The sequence below is a fragment of the Melospiza georgiana genome, chromosome 5 (genome assembly GCF_028018845.1).
Source record: "Melospiza georgiana isolate bMelGeo1 chromosome 5, bMelGeo1.pri, whole genome shotgun sequence".
In the NCBI taxonomy this organism is placed as follows: Eukaryota; Metazoa; Chordata; class Aves; order Passeriformes; family Passerellidae; genus Melospiza; species Melospiza georgiana.
Genome location: NC_080434.1, coordinates 73,259,070 through 73,280,932, shown reverse-complemented (window position 1 = coordinate 73,280,932; position 21,863 = coordinate 73,259,070). Strand labels below are relative to the sequence as shown.

At 44.7% G+C, this 21,863-nt stretch overlaps 1 protein-coding gene across 7 annotated transcripts in view; it reads left to right on the top strand.

Moving 5' to 3' along the window:
- Positions 1-21,863, top strand: part of CTBP1 (C-terminal binding protein 1) — a 236,430-nt gene that overhangs the window by 164,542 nt on the left and 50,025 nt on the right. For 2 of the 7 annotated variants that reach the window (XM_058023767.1, XM_058023768.1), the window contains exon 1: positions 5,450-5,640. The exons of the other annotated variants lie outside the window; for them this stretch is intronic. In XM_058023767.1, the coding sequence (XP_057879750.1) occupies positions 5,601-5,640 (40 nt within the window). In that variant the 5' untranslated portion in view covers positions 5,450-5,600. Of the gene's footprint in view, positions 1-5,449; positions 5,641-21,863 lie in introns of those variants that run through there. 7 annotated transcript variants of the gene reach the window in all.

Sequence of the window (21,863 nt, the reverse complement as noted above, 5' to 3'; positions counted from 1 at the left end):
TCTGCTTAGGCCATGGGATGGTTCATTATTCTCCATATTACCTGTGAAATTGCCACCACCAAGCAGGTTATTGAATCTACTACAGACTTGTGGGTTTTGATCCCTTCAGTTGGCCTTAATATGTAGATCTCTTCTTTTTTTGCATGCAGAATGCAGCATCATAAAGAGTATCTGGTTCTCATTATAATTCTAAAGAGAGAGTCAGATTTCATAACTATTCTGCAAAGGCCAGAGCCTACTTCCCTTAATCATCTGAAAAATAGCACTTTGCTTCATGGCCAGGCCCAGACTGATTTAAAACTTGAGAAGTAAATTACTACTCAATAATCCAGTTGTATAAAAGTAAATGCAGAATGTTGTTACACTGGTTCATTATGTTGAAAGCATAGTGCATTATAATTTTTAATGGAATGTGAGTGTAATATATTCTAAATGCCTTCTTTAACACTTTGGAGACAACTGGATCTGTGGTCTCACCAACTGAGGGATTCCCACTGTCCACAGAATTTTGTTAGTACCTAAATGTAAAATTTTAAGATTTCATTAATAGCAGGACCCTCAGCTATGCCAGTTACACAGTTTGAATGAGCAGGATTTCAGGTGAGGAGGAGAAAACCTTCCCTGGGTCACTAACCCATTTTTTGTCCTTTCATGTTAATTGGCTGCTCATTTCTGGGAACACAGATTGTGCTGCTTCTCCTTTACCTCATCCAATGTCAAATCCCCAAAGAAGCCCTGCCAGCGCAGAAGGGAGGGAGCCATATGGGGCAGGTTGCAATTGTTCCTTCAGGTCTGGATTTATTCCACTGTGAACAGATGGACAATGGCTGACATCCACTCATGGTTCTTGATAGGTTTCTTCTGCTGTTCATCTCTGTCTTCTTTTTCTCTTCGGCCACAACACAGACCATCCTGGAGATGGTCTGGTAACTCCCCCTAACTAGACGGAAAATAATATGTCTTGTTTCACGACAACAAGAAAATGCAGAGGATTTAATTTGACCCTGGGTTCTTATGTTTTTAGCACTTGTATGAAGAGGGTGAGAACAAGAAGAATATCCCTTAGTCACTTAATACAGATAACATCAGAAGAGAGAGGGTTTTTTGTGTTCAGTGGCTTGAAGGGAATTTATTCTTCCATTCATTCAGCTCACTATAAGCTTCTTCACTTTGTATTTCCAGCATAGACCTAGTAGAGCTGTTCCAGTCTGAGAAAGGAGCAATGCACATTTGGCATTTCAAAAATGACTTTGAGTGTTTGACACAGCTGAACTTCTTGTTCATTAAGTGGAACTTTAATCTACTACTTTCATCCTTCACCTTCTTTCTAACAGTAGATGAAGGTCCTCTATTTTATTTCATGCTTGCAATGACTGCAATTTCTTAAAGATTAGGTGGTTCTCTTTAGTCAATTTTTTTTTCCCATTTTCCCCTCAAAACCTGTAGATTTTTCTCCAAAATGACTTTTCACATGAACCAGAAAGCATTAACTTCCTGCAGTGGGAAGTTGCACACAGGGGAAGTTATAACTAAAAAAAAAAAGAAGCTGTAATTGAAATACGCAATTGCAAAATCAAAGGAGGCTGATCTCTCTGTGTGTTATATAAACAAATGCTCCTCAGGATCTAAGTGAAAGAATTAAGGAAATATTTAAATCCAAACAAAGTTTTCTTTCCAGGTTTTAAATAAATTGAATCGACTTAGTTTGATTATACATTTAAACAATCTATTTTAGGATAAAGGTTAAGTGTTGGGCCCTCTTTATCCAACCATTCTTTTCTTCTGACATAAATCTCTCCTAGGATCTCATAATAGCATCTGCAAGATTTACTGTTGACAGAAGTTAAGATATTCCATTGAAACATAATCTTGCATTTTGATTAAAAATGCATAACGGTTTTAAATTTATGGCTTTAAAAACTGTTACAATGAATGACGTCTGTTTGATAACAAAGCAAAATCATGCATGAAAGAACCAGCATGCATGGCTGTGACAAACCAAAGAAAATCTGTAAGCACACAATAGCAGTATCTTTGTGTAAGAAAATTGTCAAAGCTCACTCTACACTTCAGAAAACATTCAACATGCATCTCAGGGGTAAAACAGCAAAACTTCCTCTTTCGCTATCTTCAAAGTCCCATCTGCTAAAGATAGTGAGCCCTAATGCCCTGAATTTGTGACAGCCCAAGGTCATGCCCTTATGGTTGCCCATTCTGAGGGGAATAAAACTTGCACTTAAATTATACATGTGGCTGTTAACAGATACACTTAAAACAATGTATTTGCTGTGCAGCACATGTGCTCCTCCAGCTGACTCGTGAGGAGCCAAGGAACAGTTTGGGGGTTTGAAAAATGCCATAATTCTTAGTACAGGGCACAGAAGACACTCAGCTGTGTTACACTGCTAGTGAAAGAAGAGATTGCAGTACGAGGATGGGGATTGTTAGGCTTTGTGAAAGATGCATTGTAGCCCTGTGAGCCATGGTGTAAAAGTTGTGAGGATGACTGAGTGTGAGGTGATCCAGAGGCGAGCTGCTGGAGAAAGCAGGCAGCAAAATGGACGAGGCTTGGCTGGAGTCAGCTCTTCTGCTCCTGGATTTCCTCATGTCCAGTCCAGAACTAGGCCACTGACAGCCATGCAAGGGAGGGGGGCTGAATTTGGGGCAAAATGAGCTGCATTTTCTGAAGCAGAAAGAGCAGTGCATTGTGTTCTGAAGGGAAACTCCAATTTTGCTTGAGTTATTTCCTGTTCTTTTCCATCCTGGGAGTCTGCATAGTTCATTCTGTGGAGCAGGTGCCTTGTGGCAGCTGTGGAGCAGCGTGCCGAGACCTTTTGGCTGGGGACACGGGGTCAGACAACCCCTTGCCTTCAGCAGGTGCGGCTGGGCTTGCTGCTGCTGCTCCAGTCAGCATCGGCTGAGGGTGTTTTCCCAGGAAGCATGAACCAGTGATGGGTGTGCCAGGAGGAACCTGAGTCCCGTGGTACCTACAGTGTGTGTATTTGTTAGGTCTGTGTACAATCAGAAGAGGAAAAAGAGCAAGCATATGAATCCCTTCACGAAGCAGCGTAGAGAATACCAAACTGCAGTATTAATAACCTCCTGTTATTGAATCCTCCATCTGTTCATCATGCCAACTTATCCTCACTTAGAGCACTCCCCTTGTCATAATATTTTGCGCCACACTCCCCTCCCTCCCCGAAGCAGCAGTTCCAGTTTAGATCTAAACATTTGCCCAGTCATGTAACCCCACCGAGGACATGGTCTCAGTGCCTGGATCTGTTTATGTCTCTCTATTAAAAAATGCAGCTGAATTCTTAATTTCACTTTTGATTTTTTCCTTTTCCTCTGGTAATTTCTTTTTTTCTGGAGATTTTCATATCCATATTGGTATTCACAGATATTTCTCTTGTGGTTTAAGCGTGTTTGACCCCCTAATGTTCATTCCTGATACTTTGCCACATGGCAACTGGAGCAGTGAGGGAGAAAAAAATAATTATTTTCTCCTTAGAGCTTTGATATGTATGTGTTTTTATATTTTGCTAACATTTATAAATGGCAATAAAGTGGTTAGCCACTTTAAAGTGATTAAACCCAAATTTATTTATACAAACCCCACATGAGGCGCTTGGCTAGATGCTGCCCTAGTGATGCACAGTGAGAATTTAGGGAAGCTGTTCTTTGAGGGATGTCTGAGACGTCTGTGCTGAGCCACAAAAGGCTTTCCCAGGAATACAGGAGGAAAATGAAGATAAATCAGAGGCTGCATAAACTTGTCCTGGGAGCCACCTTCCAATCCCGGTGGATAATCCCATGAAAGGGACACGCTACCTGGGAAATGATGGGGGAAAACAAGTTTTTAGGGAGCTGGAGCCAAGCTGCTGAAGGCTGCCTGTTATGCTAAAATCCTTGAGTTGTGCCCTGAGCGGATTCCTGAAATCCACACAACTCAGAGGCTGAAACCACCCTTCATAACCTCTGGGTTCAAATATTCCCCTCATAGGTAAACCAATCCCAAAAAACCCCGGGGAAAAAATCTACAGCCCTGTCCGTTCTCCCAGTGAATTTCTCTTGTTTGCTACCCAGGAGTGTCTGTCTTTATCCGAGCGGGTCCGAGTCCCTGAGGGATGCCGGGGCCGGTTGCTGACAGGAAACGATCGTTTTATTTCTGGAAAAACCCAGAGAAGGGATGTTCGCTGCCGGGCAGGGCTGGGCTGTGGGTGGGGACGGACGAGCGAACGGCCGCAGCTCCGCTTCCCGCCCGCGGCTGGCAAGGAGGAAGGGGCAGCTGTGGCAGTAGAGCGAAAGTTTCTGGGAGGGCTGGAGCGGAGCTCCGGGCGCTCTGGAGAAAAAAAGCCTCGGGGCAGGAGGCGGCGGGGCCATGGCGGCCGCCGCTCCCTCACCGCGCCCGGGCGGGGCCGCCGTCAGCCGACCCAGCGGCCGCGGGGCCGCCGCCGCCACTTTGGTTCGCGTCGGCCGCCGCCGCCGCTGCTGGGGCGGGGAGGGCATGGCGGGCGCGGGGTGACCCCGAGGGACCGCGGCCACGTGGGCGCGATGGGAGCGTTCCCGTGGGGAAGAAATGGGCCTTGGATTCTTCGGCTTCGGGCAATTCGCTGCTCTTAGAATTTCTTAGAATATCTTTCTCTTAGAATTTTCACCGCTCGCGGCGGTGCCGACCCCGCGGAGACCGCGGGGTTAGTTCTGGGGCACTTCAGGGCGGATCGTGGGTGCTGCAGGAGGCGCTGACCCTCACCGAGAGCAAAATTACAGCGCTATGACTTGATTTGTTTTCATTCCTGTTAGTTCATGAGAGAAAAGCCTTAGCCAGATCACAAATACAGCGAAACACCAGAAGTGCTGGTGTTTGTGATGGCAGGAACGGGCAGAAAGTGATGGGCAGAAGTTCCACCTGAACGTGCGGGGAACTTCTTTGCTTTCAGTGACTGCACACGGAATACATTGTCCGGAGAGGGTGTGGAGTCTCCTTCCCTGGAGATCTTCCAGACCCGTCTGGACGCAATCCTGAGCCGGGCGCTCTGGGAAAACCTTGTTTGAGCGGGGAGGTTTGACCCGATGACCCGCTGTGGTCTCTTACAAAATGACCCATTCCGTGACTCTGTGAACGCAGCCGGCGTTAACTTTGCCGAAGTTTGAACAGAACAAAACAAAGCAGAGCAAAGCACTGGCGACATCGCGTCCCAGGGCAGGTCCCGGTTTCGCTGCGCGCGGCCGAGCCAGGCTCGCCCGCCCCGCTGTCTCGTTCGTCTCGGCGCCCGCCTAGAACCAGGAGATCGAGCCTGGGGGGCGCGGCGGCGGCGGCGGCAGCGGCCGCTCCCCCCCACGCCCCCCCTCCGCCCCACCCCGCCCCTCCCTTCCTCCCGCGGGGGCGGGCGGGCGCGCGTGCGCGCGGCGGCGGCGGGGACGCGCCCGGCGGCGGGGGCGCGCACCGAGGCGCCGCTCAGTTCGGGGGCGCCCACGGAGCGGCCGCCATATGCCGCGGCTGCCGCGGCGGCTCCGAGCGGCGCTGCCCCCCGGCATCCTCCTCGTCCTCAGCGTCCTCCTCCTCCCCGCGGCGGGCGCGGACGGAGCGCGGCGCCTCCATGGGAAGTTCGCACCTCCTGAACAAGGGCTTGCCTCTAGGTAACCATCCGGCCTGCTCGCCGCGGTGCGGGGCGGGCGGGGAGCGGGGCGGAGGGGGGGACACACGCGAGCGGCCGCCGCCGCCACCGCCGCGCTTTGTGTGCCCGTCACCGCCGCTCCGGGCCCCGCCGCGGGCTGCCGGGCTGCTGGGCGGCCGCAGCGCCGGCGCAACTTTGCCCGGTGGCTGCTTTTTGAGGTTGGGTGAAAACATAAAGGGAAATAAAAACGGGAGGCGGAGGGGCGGGGGTGCGAGTCGTCCCGAAGTACCGAACTGAAAGGGCGCTGAAGCTGCGCCCCGGAGGGCTCTGGGGTGCTGGGTCCGCCAGGGCAGCTTTGGGGTGTTGGGTCCGCCAGGGGAGATTTGGGATGTTGGGTTCCCCAGCGGAGCTTTGGGGTGTTGGGTCCGCCAGGGGAGCTTTGGGGTGTTGGGAGATTTGGGATGTTGGGTCCGCCAGGGGAGATTTGCGGTGTTGGGAGATTTGGGATGTTGGGTCCGCCAGGGGAGATTTGGGATGTTGGGAGATTTGGGATGTTGGGTTCCCCGCGGAGCTTTGGGGTGTTGGGTTCCCCTGTCTGTCGCTCGTGGGGTGAGCGGTGCCGGCTCCGAGCTGCGGGAAAGCTGGGCCGGTGTTTGGATAAACAGGAAGTTTAAAAGCGGCGTTTTTATTGCTGTAAAAAAGTGCTTGAGGCCTGCCTGGTGGGATGGTTTTGGCACAGCTGCGGACGGGTTGTGTGTCAGAGGTAAGGCTCTTCACCCTAAATCTCAATTTCTCTGTTTCTTCCTTTCCCTTACTTTTATTTTTTTTTTAAGCGTGCGTTTATGGTGTTGTTTTTAAGGTAACATGAATAATATGCACAGGGTGATGCCTCCAGAATTGCCGGGCATAAATTGTCATGTTAATCTGAAGGTGATTTTTTTTTTCTTGCCCCCAGACATAAGGAGACAGAATGTCGATTCTGTTTATAAACATTATCATTTTGTAAGCAAATGTTACCAAAAGAAGGCTACAAAGCATAGAATCAGCCTGTTTACAGTGTAGATATGAGTCAGACTGCTATGCTGCTTTGTTTTCCTCTAAAAATTAATTTCAAAAGTCAGGATTTAAGTCATAGAACCGAGCTGGACAGAATAATGGTAGAAAATGTTGTTAGCAGTGCTGGTTTTTAAAATTTTACCTGTTGTAAGTTAAATTGATCAATTTCACAGTGTTTTAGTACAAATTCACATATTTCAGTAAGCGTTGTCCTTATGAGGAAGACTGTTTGCTTTTAGGCCACGTTAGAGCAGCTAAAGATAATCATCCCTTTAGCCTCATTGAGAATAATGAGGCCTAATAAACTGAAGTGAGTGTGTACTTTCTTTTCCAGTAAATTAAAATTAACCGTCATATTTGTGATGTGTGTATGTGTTTCAAGAGCTTTGCGCTGATTCCTCCTCCAGGGTCTTAAAACATGTAAATATTCTTACTTAGTATTCGAGCCCCTTGGCAAATAGCCTGATGCCCTTATTAAAATATTTTAAATCTCATTATTCTGTCCCACTAGGACAGGAGCAAGGAGATACTAAGAAAAATAAAACATTCTTTAATAATTTTCTATTGAGATTGCATTAAATAATACTTTGAAAATCTGTTTCTTTTATAATAAAGAAGAGTTAAAAAGCTGAGTATAAATTAGACTGCCAGCAGAAAGATAATTGTCCAGTGCATCTCTTTGTTCTGTGCTCTTATCTGTTTTATCTATTTTTAGCTGTGTGCTGGTGAAGCAGGCATGTAAAATTAGCAGCCCAAACTGCTAACTTTAGTGCCTTTTGTAATGTTGCTCTTTATTGACCCCCAAAGGCAGCAAGATTTCAATATTGGAATTCCTTAATGTTTGACAGATAGCATCCTCTTCAGTTTATTATTATGTCAGCCATCCCCAGAGTGAGGTAGTGACAGAATATTTTGCCCATTGGCAATTCATCGGAGTATTTCAAACCACAAGGAAACAAACAACCCTCTCTCTGCCCCCCACCTGCCTCTCTTCCAGCCTGGACAAGAAATGGGTATTTATGAGGTGGCTGCAGTTGATAAACAGATGAGAGAAAGTGGGGGAGTTAAATTGTTCCCTCGTTTTTGTCATTGTTTATGTAGAATAGTACTTGGGACATGAATTTGGCTTCTCTGTGTTTGTTTGATGGCATTGAGGGGGTAAATTGATGCAGAGTCAGGGGTGTGTTCTCTGTCACACCCCCCCATTCCCCCCAAAATAACAGAGATTCTGTATTTCTCCATCAGGGAATGTGTTATTTCTTACTGAACTGGCAAATTAAATAGTAATAATCCCGAGATATGCTGGAGTCATGCTCAGTAGAGGAGTTTAGTCAATGAAGCTGCTATTCTGAAATGAAACTCCTCCCGTCACCTTTGTGAATTTTGCATTACAGTGTTGTCATCCGTAGTTACGGAGTAGCTGGAGCATGCAGCTCTGAGCACACAGTACACTACGTGTAGAAATGTAAATATTGTATATGCTGTGATACTCCGTCATCCTTGGAGTTCTGATAGCATGATAAAACAAATTGCAGGTGCCCTTATGCTTGTCAGTTTGGTTACCTCTTGCCTTGTCCTTCTGCACCATAAAGATAAAATAGTGTCTGCCCTTTGTTAGAAATGTGTGATCCTTCGATTTATTAATCTCTCAGTTTCTGAGAGCCATTGTTTTGTTTGCAGTGCAGACAGAGTGGGTTGCAGCTCTTAGCCACAGTGTGATCCCAGAGATTGGGACTGGGCTGCACGCTGTGGAGTGCTATCACGCACACACAGAGCAGTGCACTTGCCAGCCTTTTGAAACATAAAGTCAATCCCTCGTTATTAAATAGGAACATCTACTGCAGATCACTGGCTAGGCTGGGCCATCCCTTCTGGGGAGAGTATTTTACTGTATATACTGTAAATATGATAAAAAAAGTAAAAAGCCTGTTTTCCTAGAAAGCAGCTTGAACAGCAGTGAGTGTGTACAAAGGCATAGATTTTAATGTGTTTGTAGCAAAGATGCTGAAAAGCAACATTATCCTTAATTCTCTTATCTGAAATACAGCGGTATGTAACATAAGAGAATTCAAATTTGAAACGGTGCTGATGTTTTGGACTAAAAGTTCTTGTTGCCATTTTGTTTTGACTTCTGTACCGTGCATTTGTAATGACTGTATTTCTTGCAGCTTATCTGGAGCCCTGGGCTGCTGGTGTGTGAGACCTGCCTTTAAGAGCAGCAGTCAGGTTTTTGCCTCCCAAGGCAGCTGGGAGCATTGGTGAGGTGATGCCCCAGCGTGTGTCAAGCTCTCACATCCCAGAGCAGCTGGCAGTGCAGCAGCCTCCTCTGAGGCTCCCTCACCTCCTGCCCCCATCATTATTTATTTAGTGTGAGAGTAGGGATGAAGTTACACTTTTAATACGTGTCCTAAAATTTAAGGTGAGGATAAAAGCTGTAGTACAGAGCCCTTTAGCCTTAGTTCCTCAGCTGCACGTGCTTTCTCACTCCCAGACAGAGAAGCAATGGATTTACAGCTCAGGAAAACAAATTCCCAGCTGTAGTTTTGGGTCTCTTTCTCCCCTATTGCCTCAAGAGCAAAGATGATGATTCATTTTAGTCTGTGAATTGATCAGGAGGAAAACATGCGTTGCAGATAAATCTAAAATTAACATTTCCTGCTGAAATGTAACCCTTTGCTCCCTCACCAGTGTTCCTCTGGGAGAGCTGGAGAAACTCAGCAGTGCTTCCAGTTTTGGTTTAGGGTCTCTGAGCTGTGACTGGGACAGGATCTTTTTTAGCTTAAGTTAGGAGCTGTGACTGGGACAGGATCTTTGCCAGTTTAGGTTAGGGGCTGTGATTGGGACAGGATCTTTGCCAGTCCAGGTTAGGAGCTGTGGCTGGGACAGGATCTTTGCTAGTCCAGGTTAGGAGCTGTGATTGGGACAGGATCTTTTCTAGCTTAGGTTAGGAGCTGTGATTGGGACAGGATCTTTGCCAGTCCAGGTTAGGAGCTGTGATCAGGACAGGATCTTTTCCAGTTTAGGTTAGGAGCTGTGATCAGGACAGGATCTTTGCCAGTCCAGGTCAGGAGCTGTGACTGGGACAGGATCTTTGCCAGTCCAGGTTAGGAGCTGTGATCAGGACAGGATCTTTTCCAGTGCAGGTTAGGAGCTGTGACTGGGACAGGATCTTTTCCAGTGCAGGTTAGGAGATGTGACTGGGACAGGATCTTTGCCAGTCCAGGTCAGGAGCTGTGATCAGGACAGGATCTTTGCCAGTCCAGGTTAGGAGCTGTGATCAGGACAGGATCTTTTCCAGTGCAGGTTAGGAGCTGTGATCAGGACAGGATCTTTGCCAGTCCAGGTTAGGAGCTGTGATCAGGACAGGATCTTTGCCAGTCCAGGTTAGGAGCTGTGACTGGGACAGGATCTTTGCCAGTCCAGGTTAGGAGCTGTGACTGGGACAGGATCTTTGCCAGTCCAGGTTAGGAGCTGTGATCAGGACAGGATCTTTGCCAGTCCAGGTTAGGAGCTGTGACTGGGACAGGATCTTTGCCAGTCCAGGTTAGGAGCTGTGACTGGGACAGGATCTTTGCCAGTCCAGGTTAGGAGCTGTGACTGGGACAGGATCTTTGCCAGTGCACAGCAATCCTCAGCCCATCTCCCCAGATGGTTAATGTGGTCAGGGGAAATGGAGTAAGAATCCAAATCCTTCATGACACAAAAAAGGTGCTGAGAGTCCCCAGATTAGACTTGGTTTTGGTGCCTTTGGTGTTCACCTTTGGTTTGGTGGTTGAAGTGGGCAGAAAGTTCAGATTGTTTTTGAACATGACCCAAGAGTCTCTGGTTCCTGGAGGAACAGGAGACAGTCCCTGGGCTCCTCTGATTTGTGCCACCCAGTAGCTGCAGTCTGTGGTGTGTCAGGATGGGAGGATCTGATCTGGATTCCCCAGCCCTACCCTCAGGCTCTGCCTGCTGCAAGCAGCCCAGTGGTGCCTGCCTGCCTTAACCTGGGTCTTTACCCTATGGGTGCTCCAGCAGTAATGAAATAATAATTAAAAAAAAATAAATCACAAGGTAAAATTAAATGCCAAATAAAAAAAAAAATTGCTCAAAAAAACCTTTCCTGAAAAACATCTGTGCCTTAGATGAATAGGTTAATTGTTTTTTGATGTGCGACAAAAAAGTGTTTATGTTTGCTATAGCAGAATGAGAAATTAATTTTTGAGGAAGATTATCAATTAGCTTGTTCTCTCTTCTGGAATATTTTTGTCACTTCATTTCAAACATATCATGTTTCCTATATTATTATTCTATTTACTAATTATCCAGTTTGTTTCTAATCAGCATAATTGAAAATTGACATTGTTTGATTTTTTTATTTTTTTTCTTTGAATTAAGTGTAGCTAATACAATAGCATGTTTCATGCTGGTATTTATTTTGGATGACTTTTGCTTATCCTTGCATTTTCATCTCTTTTTTTATACCTGCATTTTTCAAGGGGCTTTTAGAGGAACTTCTTTGCAGTAAACCTTCCAGGGTAGTCAGCCAGAAGGGATCCTCTGCAGAAAAAGCGGGCCCTGGGGACTGGGGACAATTGTTCAGCTAATTCTCTAATTCTGAAGTTGAGGTATTAATAGAAAGCTTTCATTTCTGTTGCATATGAATCCTTTGTTGTTTCAGTATTAAAGCAGGAGGCAATGTGATTATATAATTTTGCTTTACGTGAGGTATTTCAAGGCATATTTTAATAGTTCTATTTACAGGTCAGTGGATGTCCCTTATCGTGCCTGCACCACCCTTGAGCGAGTTGTGTCACCAGCAGCAAAGTTACATAAGTCTGCAGTGCAAGTTGTTCATGCTTTCTGCCTGTGTGCCAGAGCTCCCCATGTTACCCCTCCTCTCCTTTTGCTCTATTTAGGGGAGCTCTGATGCCAGCTCACAATGAAAAAAAAAGGAAGGAAGCAGGGAAACATTTCTTACTTGACTTGAGTCACAGTTCCAGATTGCTGTGTGCAGTCCAGCTCTGTATTGTTGGATGTGCTCTAATGGTCTTCCTGAACAGCAGCAGTGTTTTTAGACAGATTCCATCTTCTGCTGCGGGACACAGGCACACCCTGTGATGAGAGGGATGGGAGTTTGTCCTGGCAGGATGTGCTGAAAGCTTTAATAGCAGTGAATTCTCACACTGCCGTGCAGAACATGACAAGGGCACAACTTCTGCTGCCTTTGAGAGCAGGCGTTGCTTTGGCACCTTCTGTGCTTGGCTCACGTGTGACCTCCTGAGACAAGGAGTGTGTGCAGTGGGGGAACCTCAGTGGGCAGCCCAGGGTTGTGCACATTGACCTGAATGTGTCTGGGCTTGTGCAGAAGGGACTAGGCCTCACCCACGGCTTGTTGGGCAGTCAGGGCAGGGTCTAACCACAGCAGATAGTGATTTAGGAAAGCTGAGCTCCTGGGGCAGCGGAGGAGAGCTGTCCTGCTTTCAGCTTCAGAGCCTCTGGAAGCTGGGCTCGCTGCTGTTGTGCTGCCATGTGGCAGATGGTTCTTCTCTCCCACCCTCCAAACATGATCAATAGGAAAATGAGCCCGTGGCTGCCGTGTGGAATGGCAAGTGGGAGTCTCTGAGGCTGTCCCTGCTGCATTCCCACCAGGCTGGGTTCTGTTCCTGCTGCATTCCCACCAGGCTCTGTTCCTGTCCCTGCTGCATTCCCCCCAGGCTGGGTTCTGTCCCTGCTGCATTCCCCCCAGGCTGGGTTCTGTCCCTGCTGCATTCCCCCCAGGCTGGGTTCTGTCCCTGCTGCATTCCCACCAGGCTCTGTTCCTGTCCCTGCTGCATTCCCACCAGGCTCTGTTCCTGTCCCTGCTGCATTCCCACCAGGCTGGGTTCTGTCCCTGCTGCATTCCCACCAGGCTGGGTTCTGTCCCTGCTGCATTCCCACCAGGCTGTGTTCTGTCCCTGCTGCATTCCCACCAGGCTGGGTTCTGTCCCTGCTGCATTCCCCCCAGGCTGGGTTCTGTCTCTGCTGCATTCCCACCAGGCTCTGTTCCTGTCCCTGCTGCATTCCCACCAGGCTGGGTTCTGTCCCTGCTGCATTCCCCCCAGGCTGGGTTCTGTCCCTGCTGCATTCCCACCAGGCTGGGTTCTGTCTCTGGCACTCCTCTGCCCACCCTGTGCCTGGCCAGGCAGGGGAATGGCCAGGGGACTGTCCTGCAGCGTGCTCAGACAGTGCCCTGGCCAGGCTGGGCTCAGAAAAGAGCCAGGAGAGAAGCAGCACTGCAGGGGATTTTCATCATCTGCTGCTACACATAGATCTTTTCACTCTGCAGAATGTCATCATAGCACTTGGGTGAGTCAGGAGTTGGGAGAATGAGCCAGAAAGGAGCTGTACCAGGATGTGTGTGCTCTCCAGTTGGATTGGGCTGATGTGCAGGAGGCTTTGTAGGAAGAGAGAACTGCCCCAGGCAGCTCTTAGTCAGACTTAGAGTCAGCAAGAGGTGCTGCTGGGGGCTGGCAGACGGTGATGACTGTGCCATTGATGCAGATCCCCGTGCCTTTAATTTGTAATTGCGAAGTTTCCATCGGCTTCTGTGGTATTTTTACCTGAATATGGATTCTCAGAATTAACCTTCTATTTTAAGCCAAACAGTCCAAAATTGATGTTGCTTTTGGCATATTTGCAGCACTCTCAATCCTGCAAGGAAAAATGTATGGCTTAGCAGAAACAGTGATGTGGAGCAGTTCATCAGAATTCCCAGATGAGTCAAATTTCATTAGATGGTTGCAGCCAGTTTGTCTCTTGCTGAGTGCATCGGTTCAGTCTGTGCAGAGTCATGCAGGACAAAAGTGTTTAGCAGAGATAACCACAAGCCAGTCTCCAAACTCTTAAACTGATGCTTAAATATTTTTTCACTTTAATGTGTTGTACCAGATATGTTAAACTGTTTATTTTCAACCGGGTAATGAGCGTTTTCGCATTTGTGGTCTACCAACCATCTTAATGTGTGTCTGGTGCTTCAGTGAGCAGCATTAATGTGTATCACAGCCTTTCTCATGTCGTTGATTTTCCCATTCATATAATCAGGGTTCCTGAGAAGTGATCTTGAGTAATTCAGTATTCTGTGTGTGTTCCCATGCTGACTGGAACTGGGCAGCTAATTCCATTTTAACACATTACTTTTTGACTAAGAAGGTCATTAAGGTGCTGATCAAAGCCAGTGCAGCATTTTAGGTTTTATTTTGTGTCCCCACCAAATTCTCTCCTGCATACTTTGTCTGCTTACTGTGTCTGCATACTGTCTGTGCTGGTTGTTTTTTCTCAGCCTGTCCTGTGCCAGGATTATTGTCTTTCATTTCTGCTACCAGCAGAAAGTCTTGTTCATTTTGGTTGGCTTGTGTTAGCTTTCAGGATCCTTTAAGATAAAAAGTATGCAATATCAATTTTTAATACCTCCATAAATTAGTTACTTGCACCCAAAGCACTTACTACTTTCACTCTCAATCAAGATTTGCAGTGAATACTGCAGTTTCTTTATCCCATGAATTCTGTCAAATTTTCATTATTTTTTTCAGCTCCTGTGAGACTCTCCAAGCTGATTTGAATTGTGTTGAATTTGCAGAGTTCTCAGTGTGGAACCTTCTCTGTTACCCTCAAACTGAAGTGGCTTCCTTCATGTGCCCTGCCTGAGATGTGTGGTCAGCAGTTCAGCCACCACAGCACTGCTCCTTTGTGAACTTTACACTCAGCACCACCAGGCAGCACATTTTTATTTTGCAGTTTTATGAACAGAAGCAGCGTCTAAAACGACCTTTTATCTGTGTAGAGCTCAATGTATTTTGGCCACGCCAGTGTAGATAAAAAGAATGTCTTGCATTTTTGAAAAGCTTGTGGGAGGAGGCCCACAATAGAGGCTCCATTGTGCTGTCAGTACTGAGCGTACAGGAAATCACAAATTAGCTATGACTGAGAGTATTGCAGGGGAGTTTGCAGTTTACTTAATTCCTATAGTATTGTATGGTTTTGAAAGGTTTCACAATACATTGCCTTTTGGGTCTGCTTATGTGTGTTGTTTGTATTTGGCAGACTTGTGTTCAAGGCTTTGTCTTACCATGTCTTTGTTTCATGTGTTTTGAATCCAGATGATTTTTTTACTGTAAATAGAGAGGTGTGCAAATATTCTTGGCATTTGTCTTGTGACCACCCTGCAGCCATCTAAAATTTAAAACCAGCATTGTGTATTCAGCAGTGAGAACCATCTCCTTAGAGAAAGAAACAGGAAAGGTTTTTAGTAGGAATTAGGAGAACAGCAAGCTGCAGGCACAACTTTTCCTGTCTTAACAGATTTGGATCCTGCAGGACATGGAATTATTCAGCTGCTGGTTGGTACTGATGGGAGCTGGAGTGGGCTCACAAATGGACAGGATTCTGGCTGCATCCTGAGTTATTGCAGGATAACTCTTCTACCAAAGTGCTGTTCCAAGATTGGTTTGTTTCCTTACTTGCAGTTGAGGAACGAGTTCTGCCACTCGGTTGAAAGACTCAGGATTATGGGAACTCTCCAAAATCATGAGTCTTATTTTCTTAGTCCTCTGAATTAAGAAAGTACAAAAGAGTGTCTTGCATGGAGCCAGTAATTGAGAACTTGAAGTACTGAGAATATTGCAGTTTTGCATTGATTTTCATAACTTTGCTACCATCTTCCATCTGAACTGTTTTTTAAGTCTGTTAAATTCTGTTAGTGATTTTTCTGAGCTTTGTGGCTTTGTTTAAAAAAATACATTAAAAAAATATGTTAACAAATACAGAAATAGAAACTATTATCTTACACTCACAGTCAGAGAAAAAAAAACTCCCAAGAAACTGAAAATTCAATTTGGGGTTTTTTGCTGTCCTGGGAATATTCTCTCATAGAAATGATGAATATTCTGAAGTATTTACACAATTCCAGCAGCTATTGAAGTGCCCTAAAGATTTATTGGCGGAAGGGAATTTTTCTTTTTTTGTGCAGGAAAAAATGATGTCAGAATCATCTACTTCTCTCTCAGATTTTCAAAGAGAATGAATCAAAATTAGTTTTCATTTTAGAAGACTAATTCTAAAAAGAATACTAAACAGTGGTTGTTTTTATAAATAGTAAATAACCTCACCTGTTACATCTGAGATGTGTTTGATCACAGGAGTGCATAGTGAAAGGAGTGAATAAGCCATATAATACCTGGGAAACAGCTTGCATTTACTTAAGTATGATTTTAAGTCGAGTTAGTTAAGGCAGTGCAAGCCTGTTTGAACTCTTTTTTAAGTAAGTAAAGTGGGACTGAGTGTACTAAGCTTATTTCACATTTGCATTAAGATATTTAGGAATCAGGAAAACCAAATTACTTTGTACTTTGCAATGACATTGTTAGACATGTGTGTTCTAGTTTTGAAGCACACTTGAGCATAAATACAGCTGCTTTGTGTGGGATTTGTGCCTCTATAAAAGGCATCACTGAAGGACCTGTGTTAGGAATTTAATGTCCTACATGAGAACTGAATCACTTTCCTGAAGTTTTTGTTTGTTTGGGGTCGCTTTTGGTTGGTTTTTGATTTTTGTTTGTTTGGTTCTTTTTTTTGTTTGTGTGTTTGTTTGTTTGTTTTTTTGTTTTTTTTTGTAGAAGTTTCTGGTTACTAAAAATCTTAGTTGACTATTGAAGTCAAATGTAGGTACTGGCTTTCAGGGCAAATGTGGTCCAATTATTGCCAGGGGAATTGGAAGAGAAAGGGCAGCAGAGATGGCAGTGGTAGCAGATGTCCCAAGTCGCTGTGGAATGTTCCAGATGCTCATGGTGGTTCTGTCACGTTTGTGAGAAGCCTCAGAAGTGACCTGGCATAATTCACTTAATTTTTCTGTGCCCCATCCCACCCTGCATCCTGTGCATGCAAATGATGAGCTCACCTGGGAAAGCACTCTGGGATCTGCTGGAAATGGCACCAATTTAGAGTGGGATTCTTTAGTTAATGGTGCTCCTGAGGAGATGCTTGGTCAATCTTTTTGTGTTTTGTTTTACCACACAGAAATAGTGTGGGAGGCAGTGAGCTTTCATTTGTGAACTGGCTTAAGGTAAATGCACTTATTAAAAACACAACCTGTGGCTTGACTGAACACAATGCTGTGCAAAACATTCCACTGTGACTGAAGGGCTTGCTTTCTCCAAACTGAAAATGTGATTTCCACCATTAAAGCTCGTCCTCTTCAAACAGCAAAAACCCCTCCTGTAAATTTGAATGGGGAAGTTGTGTTTTGCCAATTAGCTTGACAGGACACACATGCAAACGAACCAGCAGAGTTCTGGTGAGTGAGGAGGCTGCAGCTCCATGCACTGGAGCATGGCGATGGTGTGTCAGCACTGAGTACCCTTGCTCCTGCTGGGATGCAGAGCAGAGACATGATGGGGAGCTATTTTTACTCACCAGTTGAACTTTGGAAGAGAAGAAGTAAGGGATAATTTCTTTCAGTTTGAGTTTGCACATTGTACGACTTATTAAAAACTTCAAGATGACTGTGAAGTAAAGACAGCTACTTGAAGTGCCAGATGGAAAAGAGCAAGAAAAATGCCTTCTGTTTAAAACAGAAAGGGGATTTTTGCTCATTTTTTGTTGGGGTCTTGTCAAGTCCAGAGTTACTGTGCTTTGGTTCTCTCCAGTTCCATTTAATATTCTAATTGATGGGTGAGGGGATTGAGGGCACTGGACAGATGACACTGGGTTGGGTGGGAGTGTTGACCTGCTGGGGGACATGAGGGACCTGCAGAGGGGTCTGGGCAGGATGGATCAGTGAGTCTGGGGCTCAAGAGGGCCAAGTGCCAGGTCCTCCCCTTGGGTCACAGCAGCCCCAGGCTGGGAGCAGTGGGTGGAAAGGACCTGGGGGTTCTGGTCAGGGGGGCTGAACATGAGCCACAGCATTGCCAGGTGGCCAGTGGCACCCTGGGCTGTGTCAGCAGTGGTGTGGCCAGCAGGACCAGGGCACTGATTGTCCCTCTGTACTCAGCCCTGTGAGGCCACACCTTGAATCCTGTGTTTCTGTGAGCCCCTCACCGCAAAACAGACATTGAGGTGCTGAAGTGTGTCCAGTTGTTTATCCTGGAGAAAAGGAGGCTGAGGTGAGACCTTAGTTACCTTTACACCTACCATTATAAGGTTTAGACTGGATATTGGAAGAAATTTCTTCACAGAAAAGGTTGTCAAGCATTTAAACAGGCTGCCCAGGGCAGTGGTGGAGGCGCTGTCCTTGGAGATGCTTAAAAAACCTCTAGATGTGGCATTTGGGACATTGTTCAGTGATGGCCTTGGCAGTGTCAGGTTGCACTGCACGATCTTGGAGGTATTTTCCAGTCTAAATGATTCTGTGATTGTTCTGTGTTGCAGTTTCTGTCGTGGTTCCCATGCAGATATTAGATGCATAGCAAGATGCACCTGTATGACAGAATGCAGGGTTCAAACAGCATACTGGTCACACATTGCTGGCTCGGCTTCACAGCATCAGGCTGCTTTCCTGAAATTGGGATGGCACTTTTTTTTAGTTCCTGCTCTCATTGTCCAGCAAGTGCTCTTAGGGACATTGCAAACATTTGTGCTATTCTAGAAATGCACCTGCTTTCAGCGAAGCTGCTGTGGTTTGAGTAATGCAGTACTGGCTGTTTGATTTGGCTCTGAGACCCCTCAATTCCTTCTTTTGCGCAGCAGTCTATCATCTTACTACGACCATTTTATATGGATTTAGTTCAAGGCCTATGTTAGCTTATACATAACTTGGAATAATTGTAAAATGTGAAAAATGTCAAGTATTTTTCAGTTGACTAAAATTTTAAAAGGGTGTTTTTTCTGCCAGCATCTGGAAGTTAGCCAGGTAAAAGCTAACATTCCCACAATGCCTTTTCTGTGGGATAATGGGCAAGTTCAGGGCAGCATTCTTTCTTTCAGTTATATAAACAGACAGTGCTGGCCAAGGCTAAGAAGTGCTGCCGAACATGAAATTGTTGCTGTTTGCCCTTCCAGTTGTTGCTGTTGAAAATGATTTATTTTTTTCTTTATTTCATTATTGGTCATCTCTTCATATTTAAATAGCATGGACTCTTCTGCTCTGTTGCCTTTTAAGATCTTGCCCAAGGCAGTGCTGTGTGAAAAATCCGTGCGCTCTGTGGATGATTTCATCCATGGTACTGGAACGATGTCATCAGTATAAAACTGACTTTCAGAAGGCTCCAAAGAATAGAAAGGTGTTTGTAGAACAGAAGAGATTCTCTGACAATAGATAAAAAGAGGTGAAGGTGTGAGAAGCTGAAGTGACCTTTCATCTTCCTCAGCTTTGTCACTCCTAGTCCTTCCAAAACATGGCAGGAATTAATTGTGAGGGAAGCGTGGAGCTGGGAGTGCAGGTGCTGTCAGCCAGCCCCAGCACAGGCAGCTTTCGGTTGCTGCTGCTGTTTGGTAACTTCTGTAATATTACACATTGATTGGCATTTATTAAAATACATTTTTCCCTGTTGGAATTCATATCTTTGTACTTCAGGAGTTCCTGAAGAGTTGGCAGGCCACAAAGGTAATTGTGATGTACATGACTTAACACATGGAGTTTAATCAGTTGGGAAAGTCAGCGTCTTGGGCCTGTGTGTAGATTTTTCTTTTTATTATTTTTTTCCTATAAGGATCCCACACAGGAATTTACTATATAAGCCTAAAAGCAGTAGTTTTAGGCTTTATACATGTTTATACATGAAGTAAGGTGCAGAAATCCTGGCCCCTCCACACTGAATTGTCATTTTTCAGCTTGTACAAGACCAGCAGAAATGCAGTCAGTTAACTATGGCCAGCCTTAGGGAAAGTTTGGAGAAAGGTAGTGAGACCTAAAAAATTTCAGGGATGCTGAATGCTTGCTGTATAGTTTTCTGAGCTGTGATGGGAGCATGGGTTTTATTAAAAAAAAAATAAATCTTGATGACTTAAAAACTTTTCAGCTTAGATCTTTTCTACTGGAATACATACACTTATTGCCCTTGAAGGGCAAAGCTTTTCCTAGAAAAATCAATGCCTGTTTAAAAGGGCAGCAAGCAACCCATGTCTAAAAATTCAGTTCTTAGTAAATTCTGAACAGACAGAAGAAGAAAGTCTGTGAAACCCTTAATCTTTCATGCTATCTGGATAAGCTGGAACATGGCTGTAGAATTATTTTCTTTCATCTGCTGATGTCATTGAAGTCCCTATGCAGACTGAGGCTCGTAAATGAAACTAAAGTTCATTTTCTGTGAACTTTGCATTTTTCCATGCAGTGTTTAGGCCCATTGTCATGTAACAACCTCTGTGTTCACAGAAATGTGAAGTCAGTTGGGTGGATACAAGCACTTGTAATTTTCTATTCTCTACTTAGGCAGAAAGTGACAAAACAGTAAAATTCAAATGGACTGAAATGCATCAATGGTGGTTTTTCCAACTTCCAGTTCTGTAACCATAATTTTTATCTGTTTTAAACCTCTAATGACTTTTAATATGTTTTTAAGTGCTAAATAGGAAGAAAAGCACTGTTGCCTGATAAAATAAAGATGTACTTAGAAACAGCAATTTATTGTCCTGCCTTCAGTTTGTATTCATTTAGAACACAGGGTTTATGGACCTTTTAGTTGGGGTTATTTATTTCTTGAGGTTTAAAGAGCATATACTCAAACTGCTGGTTTTATTGAATGTAAATGTCAGTATCTTGGAGCTGGTTATATTTAGATCAGCAGCATTTTTGTCAATTCAGTATTTCTAAGTTTCCTCGCTTAAATTTTAAGTAGAAATTGGCATGTGTGGACTGTATATCCCATGATTTTATTGATGAACTTCATGAACTTCTAGTTTGCTGTAATACTGTTGGTGGTAGCACAGTTTTATCAGCTGTGAAGCTGAATTTTGCTCGTACACATGGAAAAATTCAATTACATCAGATAAATACATGCACATGGCCATGTGAGCCGCTCGTGTGCAGATCCATATCTGCTCATTTCTCATCATGTCCCTGATTTTGCAGTGAACACTCAGGTAGCAGCAGTTCTGCTGACTGATTGCAGGACCCCAAGTCTGTGAGTGAGGTGCCAAGCGAGGCCTTAAGGACAAAAAATTAAAATCCTTATGAAAGATGTGCACTGAAAGGAACTTGGTGCTTTCACAGGAATTGTACAAATGTTCCCTCCTCCTTAATAGAAGTGTTCTGGATCCTGTTTTTCTTCACTAGAGACTGACAGCTTTTAGAAGTATTGTAATGATGAAGTGCCATTAGCTGCACACCATTCATGTCTTAAATTGCAATTTAATTGTTCTTTGCTATTCTTGTAAAATAGTTGGGTATGGTCAGAATCTTGATTTCCAGCACTTCTCCTTGCTCTTTATTTTCTTGTTGTGTAGGTTATTCATTTTTTTGTTGAATTATATGTCTTTCTGTTATCAGTTGGCATGGAAACAGGGCTCCTTTATAGGCCAGTTGCTTTTAGCATTAATTTGCAGGTACTTGTTTTTGAATGTGAAAATGGAAACTATTTATGTTCCTCATCATTCCCCATCATTAATACATGCATGCTTTCCAATGCAATGTAAATTATCTTGCCTTATGTCTTACAGGGAAAAATGTACCCTTAAAGGAAGAAAAAAAAATACTGCATCATGTGCACTGTATTAGAAAGACTGTACTTCATATAAGGGTTTTTATACGTAAAACTTGGCAGAATCAGTGAGACAAAGACTAACACCAAACCTTAGTTTAAGCTCAGAAAGTACCCAACACTTAATAAGACAAAATGACACCACCTAATTTTCATTTCATTAATGTATTTATTGATATTGCTCTTTATTTTTTTATTATTATTGGCAGAGTGTCCTGTTTGCTTTAAGAGTTCACTGCATTTCACTAGGAAAAAAGTTAAGCAATTTGCTTTGATCAGGACTGACAAAAGTAAGGGAATAATTACATTGATATTTTGTGATTTTAGTCAATGGAGTTTGAAGTTCCTGAAATACCTCGATACTGGCAAAAGTCACATTCTGGGGCTCTTTTATAGTTATTGGAGCAGTGTTCATGGTGCTGTGATGGTGTCCTGCAGCAGCTGCTGCTTGGAGAAAAAGCAGGTCTGTCACACATCTTCTCAGAGAGCAGTTGGGCTATTAGTGTTTGCCCACATTTCTAGAGATTTGGAACTATCT